At 35.3% G+C, this 18,420-nt stretch overlaps 1 protein-coding gene across 3 annotated transcripts in view; it reads left to right on the top strand.

The window, feature by feature from the left end:
• RANBP17 (RAN binding protein 17) overlaps positions 1-18,420 on the top strand; it is a 341,319-nt gene that overhangs the window by 27,067 nt on the left and 295,832 nt on the right. For all 3 annotated transcript variants that reach the window (XM_070476842.1, XM_070476843.1, XM_070476844.1), the window contains 6 exons: positions 3,608-3,673; positions 8,738-8,842; positions 9,622-9,787; positions 12,656-12,729; positions 14,949-15,068; positions 16,417-16,563. In XM_070476842.1, the coding sequence (XP_070332943.1) occupies positions 3,608-3,673; positions 8,738-8,842; positions 9,622-9,787; positions 12,656-12,729; positions 14,949-15,068; positions 16,417-16,563 (678 nt within the window). The remainder of the gene's footprint in view (positions 1-3,607; positions 3,674-8,737; positions 8,843-9,621; positions 9,788-12,655; positions 12,730-14,948; positions 15,069-16,416; positions 16,564-18,420) is intronic.

Below are 18,420 nucleotides of genomic sequence, written 5' to 3'. Positions count from 1 at the left end.
GACTCTTAGGATGACCATCATGCCTTGCTCAGTATCATTCAGATACTTAAAGATAGTTCAGTTCAGTCAGTCACGTCCGACTCTGCGACCACATAGACTGCAGCATGCCAGGCCTCCTGTCCATCATCAATCTTGGAGTTTACTCAAACTCATGTCCTTTGAGTTGGTGATGCCATCCAACCATCTCATCCTCTGTCATCCCCTTCTCCCACTTTCAATCTTTCCCAGCATCAGGGTCTTTTCCAGTGAGTCAGTTCTTTGCCTCAGGTGGCCAAGGTATTAGAGTTTCAGCTTCAATATCAGTCCTTCCAATGAATATTCAGGACTAATTTCCTTGAGGATGGATTGGTTTGTTTGCCTTGCAGTCCAAGGATCTCTCAAGAGTCTTCTCCAACACTGCAGTTCAAAAGCATCAGTTCTTCAGCGCTCAGCTTTCTTTATAGTCCAGCTCTCACATCCATACATGACTACTGGAAAAAACATAGCCTTGACTAGATGGACCTTTGTTGGCAAAGTAATGTCTCTGCTTTGTAATATGCTGTCTAGGCTGGTCATAACTTTTCTTCCAAGGAGCAAGCATCTTTTAATTCCATGGCTGCAGTCACCATCTGCAGTGATTTTGGAGCCCAAGAAAATAAAGTCTGACACTGTTTCCATTGTTTCCCCATCTATTTGCCATGAAGTGATGGGACCGGATGCCATGATCTTAGTTTTCTGAATGTTGAGCTTTAAGCCAACTTTTTCACTCTCCTCTTTCACTTTCCATCAAGAGGTTCTTAGTTCTTCTTTGCTTTCTGCCATAAGGGTGGTGTCATCTGCTTATCTGAGGTTATTGATATTTCTCCCGGCAGTCTTGATTCCAGCTTGTGCTTCTTCCAGCCCAGCATTTCTCATGATGTACTCTGCATATAAGTTAAATAAGCAGTGTGACAATATACAGCCTTGACATACTCCTTTCCTGATTTGGAACCAGTCTGTTATTCCATGTCCGTTCTAACTGTTGCTTCCTGACCTGCATATAGATTTCTTCAGGGGCAGGTCAGGTGGTCTGGTATTCCCGTCTCTTTAAGAATTTTCCACAGTTTGTTATGATTTAAAGATAACGTGCTTTTAACTGTGTGGGTTTCCTAGGTGGCACTAGTAGTAAAGAACCCGCCTGCCAGTTCAGGAGACACATGGGTTTGATCCCTGGGTCAGTAAAATTGCCTAGAGAAGGGCATGGTGATCCACTCCAGTATTCTTGCCTGGAGAATCCCATGGACAGAGGAGCCTGGTGGGCTACAGTCCATAAGGTCGCAGAGAGTCAGACACGACTGAGGTAACCTAGCACCCACACATTTTTTCATGTGAATTTTGTCCCTGATCGCAAGAAATGTACTTTAGCTGGTGCTACTAAAGAGGTGGTCTGTTACAAATCTCAAGGAAAAACTGGCAGTTTGGATTAATTGAGAGATGTTTGGTGTTGGCTTATTGGCAATTAGAGGCAATTTGGACTTTCTGAGATGTTATTGCTTATATAGTAACTGTCAAATTTAATCCCTATGTAAGATGTAATTCCATCATACATTGTAATGCTAGAAACCCCAGAATATGAAACTCTAGACTATACTGCTTCTCTTTTATTCATGTTGTTGAAATCCTGGTTAACAAATATTTATCTAAAACATCACTGGAGTATGTATTTTTAGTCCTGAGGAGATCTGCTCTAGGACAGAGGAATGGTTTATTCAGTAACACATGTGTTTCTCACTTTATAGTCGTGCATATAATTTTGACTAATGCAAGTAGCACCCCTCTCTTGTCATTTACTAAGATTGTACACAGCTCTTCATTAGTGTCATTAGTGTAAACAAGAATAGACTTTACACTTCTTTTAAAATAAAAGTAGGTTGAACTGAATGAAATTAAATCATTCTTGTTGGCTAGCATTTTTTAAGCTCCCCTTTCAGTGGCTGGTAAGTTGAGCTTATTGCATTGGGCTTTAGTGTGCTTTTATCAGTTTTGGAAGGCCAGAAGAAACAGAAAATGTTTCATCTTCAAAGTTTATTACAGTATCACCAAAAAAACACCTGCTTTCTGGGTATTATGACCTAACTTAACCTGGAGTCATGAGAAAGACAATTGACTTAATATTTTAGTACTCCAAAATGATACCCCATGGTTCCTTTGGGTAGGTATTAACAGCTTCTTTGAATTTTGTACTAAAAATTATTTTAGGTTTGTGAAATTTTTAATGGCCTGAAATTTTATATGTCTTTTTTCTCTGTTATTGTAACCTTCTTGCTGCCATACTTTTAACATTTATGTCCCTCCTTTCTACATATATATCCAGGAGAGCCTACTGTCATCCAGGACAGTGCTATTCAGATTGCTGGTCCACAGCAAGATGAGGAGCTTATGTCAGAATGAATGTGTCAGTCAGTGTCAGTAAATGAACATGGTCCTGACCGCGTCGGGAGGCTTGCTGTGGGAGGAGTGCCAGCTGAGCTAAGCAGTGTGCTTACTGACTGCTATGTTTTATATTCTGGTGCAGACTCTCTTGTCATGAACAAGTGTCAGACCATTCTCAGATCAGAGTCTCGTCTGCAGACGACCAGCGGGTTCATGGGCCAGCAGTTGGTTAGGGAATGACACTTTAAGGAGCAGTGGCCTGGTTTACACAGGAGATGGATGGTTCAGTAATGAGATCTGTAGTTTAGTTCATAGAGTTCAGATTGTCCTAAAGGGCCATAAAGAATTAAAGTGCAAAAATTAAGGATGTTTCCTTTATTTTTTATTCTGAGATCATTTGAATTTAATTACACCTACCCAGTGTTAGTGAAATTCTGTAATATTTAGAAGGAATGAACAGCTGTAAAATTAAGACTTGAAAAGGATCTGTATTGCTTTTTAGAATTATTACACAGTAATTGGATGTTACATTTTTATTTTCATACTCCAGTATGATTTTGCAGTTGGGTAATTTGTTAGTAATATGCATATAAAACCTGAATTTTGATTTGAAGGAAGTTTATTGAGATTAAATTGGAAGCTGATTATATTAAAACATCATACTATATTGATAGTCATGTATTTATTTACCCAGTGCATTGGACAGTTCACATGCCTTCATTATAGATCCATATGTAAATGAATACATGTGCATTATTAAATAAAATTAAAAGGACCTAAGCGACCTTACCTGATATTAGGTCAAGGGGTTTAAATTAATTTCTAAGCTATTTGTTAATTATTTATTGAATGCATCTATCTCAGTAACCTTCAAGCAAATTTATAGAGCTAAAAATTGTTTTTTGTTCCTTATTTGTAGTCTTATGAAAATGAAACTCTTATGTTAATATTTTGAAGTTTAGTTTATTGTAAGTCATGCATGCTGAAGATATTTTATAGAGTATATGCAATTCTAAGTTTTTCCCACTCAGCTATATGTCTACATGTATCCTTCAGAAAATGAACATGAAATTATTTTCGTTTGTGGACCACATAGTGATTTTTCTATGTATTTTAATAAATCTATTTTAAGAAAATGCAGTGTTTCATAATTTTATTACTTGTACATTTTATGTGTCTCCATTTAGGCTAAACTTGTTTTTTTTTTCTCCCAAAGGGTGCTATGGAACACTGCATAATAGGAGTAATAATCCTTTCAGAATTGACTCAGGAAATGAACCTGGTAAGCCTTTCAATCTAATGGTGACATGAAGTTTGCTAAGTAATGCTGTTTCTTTGATGTAAAACTTTGTATTGTATAAAACTGTGAATAAGCAAGTCTTTTTCGGGGGGGTTGGGGGGGTGTATTTTATTGTTGGGATAATTAAGTGGTGGAACACTTTTGTTGTTATTGAAAATAATAGCAACAATGTAAAGTACTACAAAGAACAGGAAATTAGACATGGTCCTCTGTGGCAATTGGATAATTGTTCTTTTATATTCCATGTATATAGTAATATACTAATCATACAAATAAATTGTATGCAAAAGTAAAACAAGCCTTTTTTCGCTTACAAATAAAAGACAAGCAGTTTGGTGAATTGATTTCTCAATAATGGGTACACAGCAGGACTCATCAAAGGCTGCTTGGCACTCACTTGCTAGCTTGAGTTTTCACCCTGTGCAAGCAGAGTTTGCAGAAGCTACACTTCCCCCACCAGTGCCGTTATGAACTTGGCAGTTGAGCACATCCTCACCTGCTTTTGTTCACTTTTGTGTTTAACATGGTTCTAAACAGAACAAAAGGAGGAGTTGAGTTTTATATGGAATAATGTTATAATAGAGGGAGATGTGTTTATATTTAAGAAGTACAGCTGGCATACAATATTATGTTGGTTTCAGGTTTAAAATATAGTGATTTGACATGTGTCTGTGTGTGTGTATATATATATATATATGTATATATATGAATTGATCACCACATAAGTCTAGTAAGCATCTGTTGCCATACAAAGCTGTTAAAATATCGATTATTCCTCATGCTGTACATTATGTCCCTGAGACTTATTTAATTACTTGAAGTTTGTACCTCTTTATCCTCTTTACCTATTTATCCAACTCCCATCCCCCATCTCTGGCAATCACCAGTTTGTTTTCTGTGTCTGTGAGTCTTTCTGTTTGTTTTCTAAATTCCACATGTAACTGAAATCATACAATATTTGTCTTTCTCTGTCTGACTTAATTCACTTAGCATAATTCCCTCTAGGTCTGCCCGTGTTACTGCATACAACATGATTTCATTCTCTTTAAATGGCTGAGTAATATTCCATTGTGTGTATATATGCCACATACTCTTTATTCATTGATCTGTTGATAAACATTTCTATATCTTGGCTATTGTAAGTCATATTTTCTTTGGATAAATAGCCAGAAATGGAATTCCTGGATCATATGGTAGTTCTATTTTTAATTTTCTGAGGATCCTCCATATTGTTTTCCATAGTGGCCGTATTAGTTAACATCCTCACCAGTAGCACAGGGTTCCCCTTTTTTCACGTCCTTGCCAACACTTGTTATCTGTTCTCTATTTAATAATAGCTATTCTGAGAAAGGTGAGGTGATATGTCATTGTGGTTTTGACTTGCATTTCCCTGAAGATTAATGATGTTGAACATCTTCTCATATGTCTGTTGGCCATCTGTATGTCTTCCTTGGAAAAATATCTTTTCATGTACTTGGCCTGTTTTTTATTCAGATTATTTTTTGGTACTGAAGGTAGGGAAGTTTTTAGCATTTATGGCTTCAAGTGTGTTATGTGCTCTTTTCTTTCTCTCTTCTCCATCTGGGGTCCCTGTAATAATGCAAATGTTAATACAATTGTGGTTGTCTTAGAGGTCCCTTAAACTATCTCGTTTTTTTTAAAAAAATTCTTTTTTCTTTTAACTGTTCCAGTTGGGTTGTTTCCACTATTCTGGCTTCCAGATTGCTCATCTGTTCTTTTGCTTCCTCTAATCTGCTGTTGATTCGCTCTGGTGTATTTTTCATGTCAGATATGGTATTTTTCAGTTCTGATTGGTTCTTTCTTTATATTTTTTATTTCTTTGTTGAAGTTCTCACTGAGTTCATCCATTTGTCTCCCAGTTTTGGGGAGCATCTTTTTGACTGTTACTTTCAACTCTGCTAAGTGCTTGTCTCCATTTTGTTTAGTTCCTTTTCTGGAGTTTTGTCTGATTCTTCCATTTGGAAGGTAACCCTCATCTCCTCATTCTGTCTAATTGTGTTTGTTTCTGTGTAGTAGGTATATCAGCTACATCTCCTGGTCTTGAAGCAGTGGTCTGAGGTAAAAGGTGTTCTGTGGGCCTACTGGCACAGTCTCCCTGGTCCCCGGAGTCAGCTGCCCCCGGCGCTCCGTCTCCCCTCTGTGGGCTGCATGTGCCCTCCTGTGTGGCTGAGCCAGGATTGTGCTGGCTTTTGGGGCTGCTCCTGACCCAGCTGGCTGCAGGGCTGGCTGTGAGTGCTGTAGGGGGGCTGATGTGCTGATATTGTGGTTTTCTCATTGTTTCCTCTCAGGGAGCACATGATCTGATTTACATTTGGTCACTTGACTAAGGTGGTCTCTACCAGGCTTCTTCAATTGTAAATTTATTCTTTTCTCCTTTGTAAGTAATAAATGTTATGTGGAGAGGTACTTTAAACTCTGAAAATACCTTATTAATACCTCTTTAAAATTTTAATTTATTCATTTATTATTTCTATCAGCACAGATTCCTGGTTTCCAACTTTATTTAATATGTTATAGTTTGATACTAACATTATATTTTGATGCCCAAATTTTCCCAAATTTGGCCATTAGAAACCCTTTCAAGCTGGCATCTCTGTTCATTTGACATTTACTTACCATTCTTTGGACTTTTCCTTACATCCTGTCCAAGATGTTCCAGGCTTATCTTGTATAGAACCAAGTATGTACCTTTTCAGAAAAAGCTTCAAGTTCTAAAGTACAGTTTTGGGTTTTATGATAAAAAATACATGGCTTCTGCAGAGACATTTTGGTCAGCCTAATTTTAGAGTATTAACAATTTCAACTGTCATTTCTTCAGTACTTCTGAACCAGGCAGTAGGGAGATCTACAATCCATAATGAAAATAAAATACTATAGTTGTCAAATGTGAGCCAGGTAAATTCATGTAGGCTCAGTAACAGGATGTGTCTTTTAAAAAAAGATCTAAACTTGAGACTTCAAAAAATTTAGAATTATATGTTGTTTTGCTTTTGTAACAGCTAAGACTACTTATTTCACTAAATTCTCAAAACTAACCTATATTCACATAGGAGAAAATTAAAGTTTATAGGCACACCATATCTGTAAATGGGCTTCCCGGTGGCTCAGTGGTAAAGAATCCGCCTGCAATGCAGGAGACGCAGGAGACTCAGGTTCGATCCCTGGGTCGGGAAGAACCCCTGAAGGAGGGCGTGGCAACCTACTATGGTATTCTTGAGGCGTAGTTATACAGTAGAAAATGGATGCATAATTCCCCTTCTCAAAAACATTGGACATCTAAATGAGTGACCCGAGTAGATTGTATTTGTTGTTGTTGCTGTAGTTGTTGTAGTTGCTAAGTCATGTGCCTAGAAGGTAACTCTGAAATAAGACCTGGATTTGTAGTTTAGCTCTGTTGCCTACTGCTTTGTTCAGTGTGTTTAAATTTACATATCACTATCTGTAAACTGAGAATGACACTTTCCAAAGGTCTTATTATGATTAGTTAGGTAAATTACTAGCACAGATCCTAGTATGTACAAGTGCACAGTAAACCCAGGGTTCTTCCCTCAGTATTATAGATGTGTGTGCTGTGCTAAGTCGCTTCAGTCATGTTTGACTCTTTGCAACTTATTGACTGTGGTCCACCAGGTTCCTCTGTCCATGGGATTCTCCAGGCAAGAATACTGGAGTGGGGCTCTTTCCAACCCAGGGATCGAACCTGCGTCTCCTGCATCTCCTGCATTGCAGGTGGCTTCTTGACCACTGGCCACTGGGAAGCCCATTTATAGATATGGTGTGCCTGTAAACTTTATGTGAATATAGGTTAGTTTTGAGGATTTAGTGAAATAATATGTGAAGGATACATAAGTTGATATTGTAATGGTGTATGCTATTACTAATTTGTATTAAGAAATGTTTTTATATATTGAGGGAAACTGAAGAAACAGACCTATTGAAAGACAGATGGATATTTGATTTTAAAAAAGGGAGAAATGCTGCAAATACTAATTTGAATATTGCATAGTGGATAGAGATCCTAGTAACTGCTTTCTGTAATCACTCTGGACTTATGTTTCATGTTCCTATGAGTAAAACGTGGCATCTTAGTATAGTATGATGGAGCTTAGGAAGTATCAGATAATCAATTTTGATCTCACTGCTTTTTTGAAATATAAACGTCAGTAAGGAAATGATTTATTTTCATCTTTCAGATAGCAAAAGGAATGCTATAGCAACTGTTGCCTGTGGTAGTAACAAATCATTAGAGTATCAGACTTCAGTTTTGTTTGCTGTTTCCTGGTGATAAATGGAAATATTAATGGTATTAATATCATACTTTTTACCATATTATATTTTAGATTAGAGGCTCAACAACTATTCTTGGTAAACTTATTCTTAAAAGTTACTTATTATTAACTAGTAAAATATTCAGAAGGAATATACTGTGGCTTATGTAATAAATCAAATTTCTGATTATTTATAATTTCTGCCTTGGGTTTTTTTTTTAAAGAATATCAAAATATATGAATCAGTGACATACGCATCTGGTATATATAGAAATATCACTTTCATATGCAAGAATTTTATATAGCTGATTCAGTTCACTGATTCACAGAAAATAAGAATTTTAAGATTATCTTAGAGATTTTTCATTTTATAGATGGAGTCTGAGGACCAGGGAGGTTGTTTCTTGCCCAGTGCAAACTATGCATGTCTCAGGAATTGATAGTATCTATAATGTGTGTTTATAATGCCTCTGAAATATGATTTATTCTTGTTTTTAATTTTAGGATCAGTATAGTTTGCAGAAAAAGCACTGAATTAGAACAGTCCAGAAGCATAGGGTGCTAATTGTGGTTCTGCCATTATTAGCTCTTTGAGTAACCTTGAACAGATGACTTACCCTAGCAGATTTTTAAAAGCTCTTTTAGCCCTATACTTTATGATTATTTGATCATTAATTTCACTCTTTTTCTTACATGGTAAATTTTTGCTTTGCTCTCTGGTAAGTCTGGTTAAATAAATTTATCTTGAACTTTTTAGGTTGATTATTCTAGACCTTCAGCAAAACACAGGAAAATAGCTACCTCATTTCGTGATACTTCTCTCAAAGACATTTTAGTGCTAGCATGCTCTCTTCTAAAAGAGGTAAGTTAATAATTGAGCATCCTGTTTCAGAAGAATTTCAGATGAATTCCCCGGTACACCATTCTGCCTTTTGAGGAGTTATTGTGGATACTTTTAAGTACAGTTGCTGTTGTTCAGTTGCTAAGTTGTGTCTGACTCTGCAACCCCATGAAGAACAATGGGTTTGCACAAATCTAAACAGTTCCAAAAAATTCACTTTTATTTAATAGGGATATAATAAAGTAGGATCCAAAGGTAGTTTGGTAACTTGTCTTTGGATAGTAGTTTCTTTGTCTTCTTAGTGTACATTATTGCAGAAACTAATTGAGACTTTTAAAAGGGGTCGGGATTGTCCTCCAGAAGCTTACGACTATCCCCCCACATTCAAACAGCCTCTGAGAACCTTTGTTAGCTGAATGTGTTATCGTTTATTCATGAAGTCCCCCCACTTTTTCTTGTAGAGTATTATGTTTTCAGTTTTTCCCAATTGCTCCTTTGAGCTAATGAATCCTGTACATTTATACATTTGTGCTGTATAAAGTATTTGTCCTAAAGTTGCTTCTTAGAACTGCTAAAGGTGACCTCCATTTTGCAATTAAATATGAAAGTTTGTCCCCATTTTACAATATTAAGGTTGAGAATAGTCTATTACAGTAACATCCCTTTGCAATTTCTTTTTTCTTTCTCTTTTTTTGTTTCAGTAATTTTAATTTGGCACTGAAATTTTTTAAATTAGGTTGAGTAAAAATTTTTAATTGATATGTTTCATAATATTTTATTTGACTTTGAACCTTTTTCAGATATTGGGCAAGCCTTTAAACCTTCAGGATCAGGATCAACAAAATCTAGTAATGCAAGTCTTGAAACTGGTCCTCAACTGCCTTAACTTTGACTTCATTGGCAGTTCAGCAGATGAATCTGCAGATGATCCTTGCACAATACAGATTCCAACAACTTGGAGAACAAGTAAGAAGAAAGTTTAGTATAAGGAATGGTCAACATAAAAGACATAGGATTAAGCAGTATTGTTGCCTTATGTGCAATTAGCTGTTTTTTACTTGGCAGTCAAAAAGTTTAAAAAATTGTAACCCAAAGTAGCTGCTGATACCCAGTGTTGAAATCTGTTTTCCTCAATTTAATTCATAGTAACCTCATATTTTGGTTTTGGAAAAAAGAGAAGACAGCTCTATTGTTGGAGGAAAATAAGTTTAGGTAGGGAAATGAAGAGTTCTGTTTTCAAATTTTCATATAAACAGAGTAAGAGAGGGTATAACACTTGGCAAGAGATATCATCATATTTTTCAAAGTTATGAAGAGAGTGAATTAGAGTAGCTAACTTAGCAAAGCAGAATTGCAATTTACTTTTTTACAGAGAGGGATACCCCAAAAAAAGCAAACGCATATGCTCTTACTCATCCCAGAAAGATGATGACAGTAGGGTTTTCCTGCTGAAGTTAGAGGTAGGGAATAGGGCTGATAGGGCTTGGTGAAAAGTCTGTGTTCTGCACAAACACCCCCTGGGATCTTCTCTACCATCTGTGCCACTCTGTGACTGCCCTTTTCCCTTCTCTAAGTACACTTTCCTCTCAGTTCCCAAGACCAGAGCTTTTTTCCCTTGAGAAATTAAACTGGAAAGGTTTCATATTCCAGGGTATCAGATACAGTAGAGAAGCACCATACATTTGGTAAAAACTTCTAATATGGAAATCAGAGACTAAAACAATTAAAAGGAACTTAGTATCTTGATAGTGGTGATGAATGCATGAACCAACATATGTTGTTAAAATTGCACAGACTAAATACACACATACCAACACACACAAACACTCACACAAATACATGTAGTATTGGGAAAGCCAAATAAGATTGGTGAATTTTATCAGTGTGCTTTCTTGATTGTAATATTGTGCTTTAGCTTTGCAGCAACTTAGCATTTAGGGAAACTGGGTAAATAAAACATAAGATCTCTGTATTATTTCTTTCAATTGCATATGAATGTAATTATCTCAAGAAATATTTTTAAAGAGGAGAGTTAGTAGAAACAAAGTGAAGAGTAGAAATAAATTTCCAAAAGGGTTAATTAATAACCTCAGAGAGATTAAGAAAAGGTAATGCATTCCTGAAACATGAATAGAATATTATTTCAAAAACAAAAGTTCAGAGACTGTTCCAAATGTAAAAGTTGCCAAAATAAAACATTCAGTAGAAGAGTTGGAAGATAAAGTTAAGGAAATATCCTAGAAAGTAGAATAAAAATAAAAAAGCAGGAAGAGCTTTATAGGAGGAAAAAAAATAAGAATATTATGTTATGAATATATTTAATTATGTTATATGTTATGAATATAAATATGAATAATATGATTATAATATTATAAATAATACAATTATTATATGATTATTAATATTATAAATAATAATATGAATAAGATCATGAATAGAGTATGAAACTAGGAGGCTTGGCATCTATTAGGAGTTCAGGAAAGGACAGAAAAAAGCAGAAGGAAATTTGCAAACAATACCAAAATAACTCGGCACTGAGACACATAAATATTCAGATTGAAAGATCCAATAAGTACCCACCATAATGAATGAAAAAAAATACACTAAACTTCATAATTATGACATTTCAGAATAAAAGTGAGAAAGAAGATCCTAAAATCTACCAGAAACAAAGTCACCTATAAAGGATTGGGATCAAGAATAGTATTAGATTTCTCAACAGTAGCACTGGAAGCTAGAAGGCAGAATGGGGTAACATCCCCAGATTTCTGAGGGAAAATAATTTTCAAACTAGACTGACATTATCAAGTATAAGAGAATAAAAATATTTTCAGACATGTAAATTATTCTGAAATTTATCCCTTATGTGCTTGCTTTTAGGAATCTACTTGATACACAAGCCAAGAAAATAGAGGATATGGGGTTTTGGAAAGCTTTAACACAAGATAACAGTAGGCAGACATAAGATAATTATGTAACACATTTGGGAACAGTCAGCTAAGTTGAAGAAGGCTCTGGGAGGAAGGATGGGAAAATGGAAATGAAAGTTTTTAATCTTATTGACCATGCGGAAAATATCATGAACATTTTGTACATCTGTCCGAGCATTTGGAAAGAATTAGTGACAGATATCTGTCTATACAACTAAACACAAAAAAGATGGTATGATTAAATCCAGAGAGTGTTAGAAATGTGATATAATCATAGTTTACTTGGCTCAGCTGTTAGAATTATTTACATAGTCATAATAAACACATAGAATTGATTTAATCTCAAATTGTTATAATAATGGATGGATTTTTGAGGGAGGATGGTTTGTAGGAAGAGCAGGGGGAGTAGAGAGGTGAGTGATTAGACATACATTGTAACAAGTTCACTTGATGTCTAAAAACAGTCAAATAAAAACATGTAGTACATGCAGATGTAATTTGGAAACGTGTGTAAATATAGCTAAGAGTTGAAAGGCGGTCAGAATGGAGTAGGGGACAGCTGTTTTTTACTGTATACTTCTTAGTACTGTTTACTTTTTGATGCTGTTTGAATTTTTAAATGTTTATGTTATTTTAATGTAAATGAGAACAGTGAGAAGGTTCTTTCAGTGAGAACTGTAGATGCTACATAGAAATAAGGAGCATCTGATCTAATTCTATCTTTGTATTATTTCCATCTTTCAAAGAGAAATAGCTAGGAATTTAAAAGGAATTAGCTTAACTAGAAATAAAGATTGGCCACATGCTGAGGTCTTAGAGTTCTTGGTTTGTATGATAATGTCTTACTGTGCTAAATATCACTGAATTAAAAGTAATGGTGTTAGATTTTTTTTTTTTTTTTCAGTTTTCCTGGAACCAGAAACATTGGATCTTTTCTTTAATTTGTATCATTCACTTCCACCACTCCTATCTCAGTTAGTAAGTAAAACTCATTCATTATCTCATTTAAAAGTACCTGTGATATTTATCTCAGGGTGGTACATATTTACTTTATTTATATTCTTGATTGAGTTTACCTCTCATAAGAAATTCTTAACATCATCTATCTGGGATTTGTATAGCTTAACCTATTTGTCAGTTTCTACTTACAGTCCATAGTTCCTGCCATTTCACTGGTGAGCCCAAAACCCATGACTGGTGATGTAGTCCGTGCCCATAGCCAAGACGACCATCAGCCTCTAAAGATCCTTTTTCCTGCTCAGTCCCTAGCTCTTCTTCTGGAAATCAGTCCAGCAGGTTGTCACACCACCTGTTGCCTTCCCTTCTCCTAACCCCTCTCCAACTCTTTCTTCACTGCTTGGCCCCATGTCAGGCTTGCCATGCAGCCCCCATCAGATGTCTCCAAATGAGAAAACAAGGGGGATCTGCTCACTTGGTTTTATGTTCATCACTCCAGTTGTTCATTTCCTTTTTTGAATCAAGTTCTATTGTGTGCTAAAAAGTTCAGACTCTTTGGTTACATAGAAATTTGAGATTCTGGATTCCATCTTTGTGGAATCTAAAACAGAGACCAGGCAAGATTGGAAAAAAAAAAAGAAAAAGTTGTCACTTTAATATCTAAGCTTATAGAAGTAAAGTTGGAGGATTCTTATATTGTCATTTCCTTAAAAAAAAAGTTCGATTTAAAATACATATGAGCAGTATGTTTGTTTAGATATGTCGTTGCCTAGAAGGGAGGAATAGGTTGACAAAAAATACTGCCCCTTCTTCTTAAAAACATGCTTGCTCTCGAAATGAGGGTTTTATTAAGGGGGTGGTTTTTAAACTGGTTTTCACAGGACACTCATGTTTCTAGGTGGTACCACAGAACTTCAGCCTTCTGTCTTTTTACCAGAAGAGTCCTGTTTTTAGTTGTTTAAAAAACCATGTTTTCATGTTATGTTTACAGTTATGTTTAGGGATAAAACAAACAAGCTACTGGTGCTTATAGAATGGAAAACTGCTTTAAGAGAATGTTGCTAACATTTATTGTGCATAGCCTATCATGTGATTCTTATCTCACTTCATTCTCACAGTGGCCCTGCAAGGTGAGTATTGTTATCTTCACTGTGTAAACAAGTCAACAGACTCAGAATGGCATAAGTGACTTTCTTAAGGAGAGTGAACTAAATTTTAGAGCTGAGAGTCAAACTCAAGTGGTTTTGGCCCCAAACTTCTACATATTTTTAATTGTATTAGTGGTTCCTAAACCTTCTACTCATCACAAAGATGTTTTGTTTTGGGGATGTTTGTTTGCATGTGTTTTTTTGCTTTTAACATTAAGGACTGTGACAAAGTGAGTAACATCTAAACTGATTTTTTGTCCCTATTCTCATCCTTGTCTTGAGAATCAGACGTTTTGTGTGAAATCTCCTCACTGAAATATTTAAATATTGGCAGATAATTCTATTTTTTTATAAGTGGGCAGATATACATATGTGGACTGAAACAAAACATATGTGGGCCAGCTTGGGGCCTCTCAATTACTAAATGAAAGGCTTCAGTGAATTCCAGTAGGAGAATTAAGAACCTGAGTAGTGAAATTGTCTGATAAAGTATTAACTTAAGGAAGATAAATAACTAGGCCACTGTTACTCTCTGTGGGAATTTTTATAGGATATCTAACTCTTTCAGGAACATTTTCCAAATTGTTCTTAAGATATTAATAAATGCTGAGGGCAAGATGATCTGTCACCAGATATATTTGGGACATGCTAGATTAAATAAAATTACAGATTTTTTCCTACTTACAGGATACTGCAGTGCATTTTGTGCAGTATTTCCTAAACATATTCTGCAACAACACGGTTATTTTCATTTTGGTGAAGCACTTGATTCATCAGTTTACAAAGGTTTAGGTAGCAAGAGCAATTGGGAGCCTTTTGAAGTGTATTCAGATCCTGGCTCTGCTCTGGTGTATTTAATATATACAAAAATATTAGAGGAATTTTATATACAAATAGAAATTCTAATGATGGAATTGAAGATTTGTGGATGGTGGTAATGATTGATGATATTTAGTTTACATTGATTTTTGGATTCTATAATTCTTTTTTATCATTAAAATTTTAAAAATTTTAATGTAAAAACTAGTGTTCTTTTTGTGTGCCCACAGTTACTTTTAAAGTTGAAATGAATTTTGTTGTTCCTGTTTTTAGGCACTTTCATGTTTAGTTCAATTTGCTTCTACAAGAAGGTCCTTATTTAGCAGTCCTGAACGTGCCAAGTACCTTGGTAATTTAATTAAGGGAGTAAAAAGGATACTTGAAAACCCTCAGGTATTTATGAAGTAACTTAATTAACATTAACATATATAAGTACAGTTTTTCTGCTGAAAGGTGCATGATAAACTTATGACATGGTTATGATTCTGGAAGAAAGTACATATCATAGTCTTCTTTCTTAGCTCTCATCTGTAGTATAAATGGGCAGTTTTTAAAAGTACATGTTTTCCTGACTGATGTCTGTGTTTTTATTTTTCCCATAGGAATAGAAGTTGCATATTTTATTATGTTTCTGCTTTTTACCATTGTGTTTTGCTTGTACTTCTTAAATTACTGAAGTGATTAGAGTTATATCTGTATTCTAAACTAGAAGGCAGTATAAATCTGGATGTTAATATTGAAATAAGTGGCTTTAAATTATGAAATAATATCTTTTTGTCCTCTTGTGGGCAATAAAAGTGTGTAGATTTTAAAATCTACTCTCTATGTTAACTGCAAATCTTCAGTGGCAATATTCATTTCAGAGAATTGCAAAGCCATTATTAATTAGTGATTTGGGGTGTCTGGATAAAATTTGTTTCACTTTAGTTTTTGGTTTAAAATATCTGTAGTGAAAGTACAGATTTTAAAAGATTAAATGATGATTTAAGGAGGTTTATCTAAGTCTTTTGGCTGTTAATAACTTTGGGAGAGACAAACTTCTCAAACTATAAAGATAATAACACACATCCTATCTTTAAGGGGCTCCCTGGGGACACCTTTCTTGGTCTTTTGTTTTAACCTATTCTTCTCCCAGAGTTACTTCTATATATTATAGTACTTTTGTTAAACTTTCTGCTATACATTGTAGCAGTTTATTTGAGTGATTTAGAGACAGGGAGTTGCTTGAGGACATCATTCCTGTGGGTACTCAATAAATATCTGTTGAATTAAAATATATTTCTGTTATTTGTACACATTTAATCTCAATGTAGTGGTATTGCTCTTTTCTAGGATTTCAAGAGCCATTCTTATTTTCCATCTTACATATTTTTCAGTTCTTGTACTGACTTCTGTTTAAGCCACAGTACGCACATACACACTTTCTCTGTCTCTCACTTCTCTCTCATGCACATTTTTTGGGTATTGTAATGGTTACCGAACATTATGACTTAGTCATCATGGTCAAAGCTTCCTCCGAAGCCTCTACTTTGAATTCCTTTTTATTAATCACTTATGACAACATTAAACCCAGTGGGAATCATTTTTTTTTAAATTGATACCTACCCAGTTGATGCAAAGTGCAGTAAGTACCCATGAAAACACTGAGACTTAGTAAATACTCTTGGAATTTTACTGATGGTCATTAGTTTGGTTTATTTTTAAGTTTTTAAAATAGCCTTTCTTTTGTCTCATAATTTAGGGTTTGTCTGATCCAGGTAATTATCATGAATTTTGTCGATTTTTGGCTCGTTTAAAGACAAATTATCAGCTGGGAGAATTAGTTATGGTGAAGGAATATCCTGAAGTTATCAGATTGATTGCCAATTTTACCATTACTAGTCTACAGGTAAGTAAAAATACATAGTTGGTGCTAAACTGTAAATAGTTTTAAAATACTTTCTTGATCAGATTTGGTAGGGATTTTTAAAAACATCTATTAAAGCACTTTGCTAAAAATATTCATTGCAAAGCATCACCCTCAATGGTGAAAAATTGAAAGCATTTCCCCTGAAATCAGGAACAAGACAAGGGTGCCCACTCTCACCACTACTATTCAACATAGTTTTGGAAGTTTTGGCCACAGCAATCAGGGCAGAAAAAGAAGTAAAAGGAATCCAGATAGGAAAAGAAGAAGTGAAACTCTCGCTGTTTGCAGATGACATGATCCTCTACATAGAAAACCCTAAAGACTCTACCAGAAAATTACTAGAGCTAATCAACGAATACAGTCAAGTTGCAGGATATAAAATTAACACACAGAAATCTCTTGCATTCCTATACACTAACAATGAGAAAACAGAAAGAGAAATTAAGGAAACAATACCATTCACCATTGCAACAAAAAGAATAAAATACTTAGGAGTATATCTACCTAAAGAAACAAAAGACCTATACATAGAAAACTATAAAACACTGATGAAAGAAATCAAAGAGGACACAAATAGATGGAGAAATATACCATGTTCATGGATTGGAAGAATCAATATTGTCAAAATGGCTATACTACCCAAAGTAATCTATAGATTCAATGCAATCCCTATCAAACTACCAACAGTATTTTTCACAGAACTAGAACAAATAATTTCACAATTTGTATGGAAATACAAAAAACCTCGAATAGCCAAAGTAATCCTGAGAAAGAAGAATGGAACTGGAGGAATCAATCTGCCTGACTTCAGACTCTACTACAAAGCCACAGTCATCAAGACAGTATGGTACTGGCACAAAGACAGAAATATAGATCAATGGAACAGAATAGAAAGCCCAGAGATAAGTCCACGAACCTATGGTCACCTTATCTTCGACAAAGGAGGCAAGGATATACAATGGAAAAAAGATAACCTCTTTAACAAGTGGTGCTGGGAAAACTGGTCAACCACCTGTAAAAGAATGAAACTAGAACACTTTCTAACACCATACACAAAAATAAACTCAAAATGGATTAAAGATCTAAATGTAAGACCAGAAACTATCAAACTCCTAGAGGAGAACATAGGCAAAACACTCTCCGACATAAATCACAGCAGGATCCTCTATGACCCACATCCCAGAATTTCAGAAATAAAAGCAAAAATAAACAAATGGGACCTAATGAAACTTAAAAGCTTTTGCACAACAAAGGAAACTATAAGCAAGGTGAAAAGACAGCCCTCAGATTGGGAGAAAATAATAGCAAATGAAGCAACAGACAAAGGATTAATCTCAAAAATATACAAGCAACTCCTCCAGCTCAACTCCAGAAAAATAAATGACCCAATCAAAAAATGGGCCAAAGAACTCAACAGACATTTCTCCAAGGAAGACATACAGATGGCTAACAAACACATGAAAAGATGCTCAACATCACTCATTATCAGAGAAATGCAAATCAAAACCACAATGAGGTACCATTATACGCCAGTCAGGATGGCTGCTATCCAAAAGTCTACAAGCAATAAATGCTGGAGAGGGTGTGGAGAAAAGGGAACCCTCTTACACTGTTGGTGGGAATGCAAATTAGTACAGCCACTATGGAAAACAGTGTGGAGATTTCTTAAAAAGCTGGAAATAGAACTGCCATATGACCCAGCAATCCCACTTCTGGGCATACACACCAAGGAAACCAGATCTGAAAGAGCCACATGCACCCCAATGTTCATCGCAGCACTGTTTATAATAGCCAGGACATGGAAGCAACCCAGATGCCCATCAGCAGACGAATGGA

The sequence above is a fragment of the Odocoileus virginianus genome, chromosome 14, assembly GCF_023699985.2.
Source record: "Odocoileus virginianus isolate 20LAN1187 ecotype Illinois chromosome 14, Ovbor_1.2, whole genome shotgun sequence".
Classification (NCBI taxonomy): Eukaryota; Metazoa; Chordata; class Mammalia; order Artiodactyla; family Cervidae; genus Odocoileus; species Odocoileus virginianus.
This window is presented reverse-complemented; position numbering and strand designations above follow the sequence as displayed.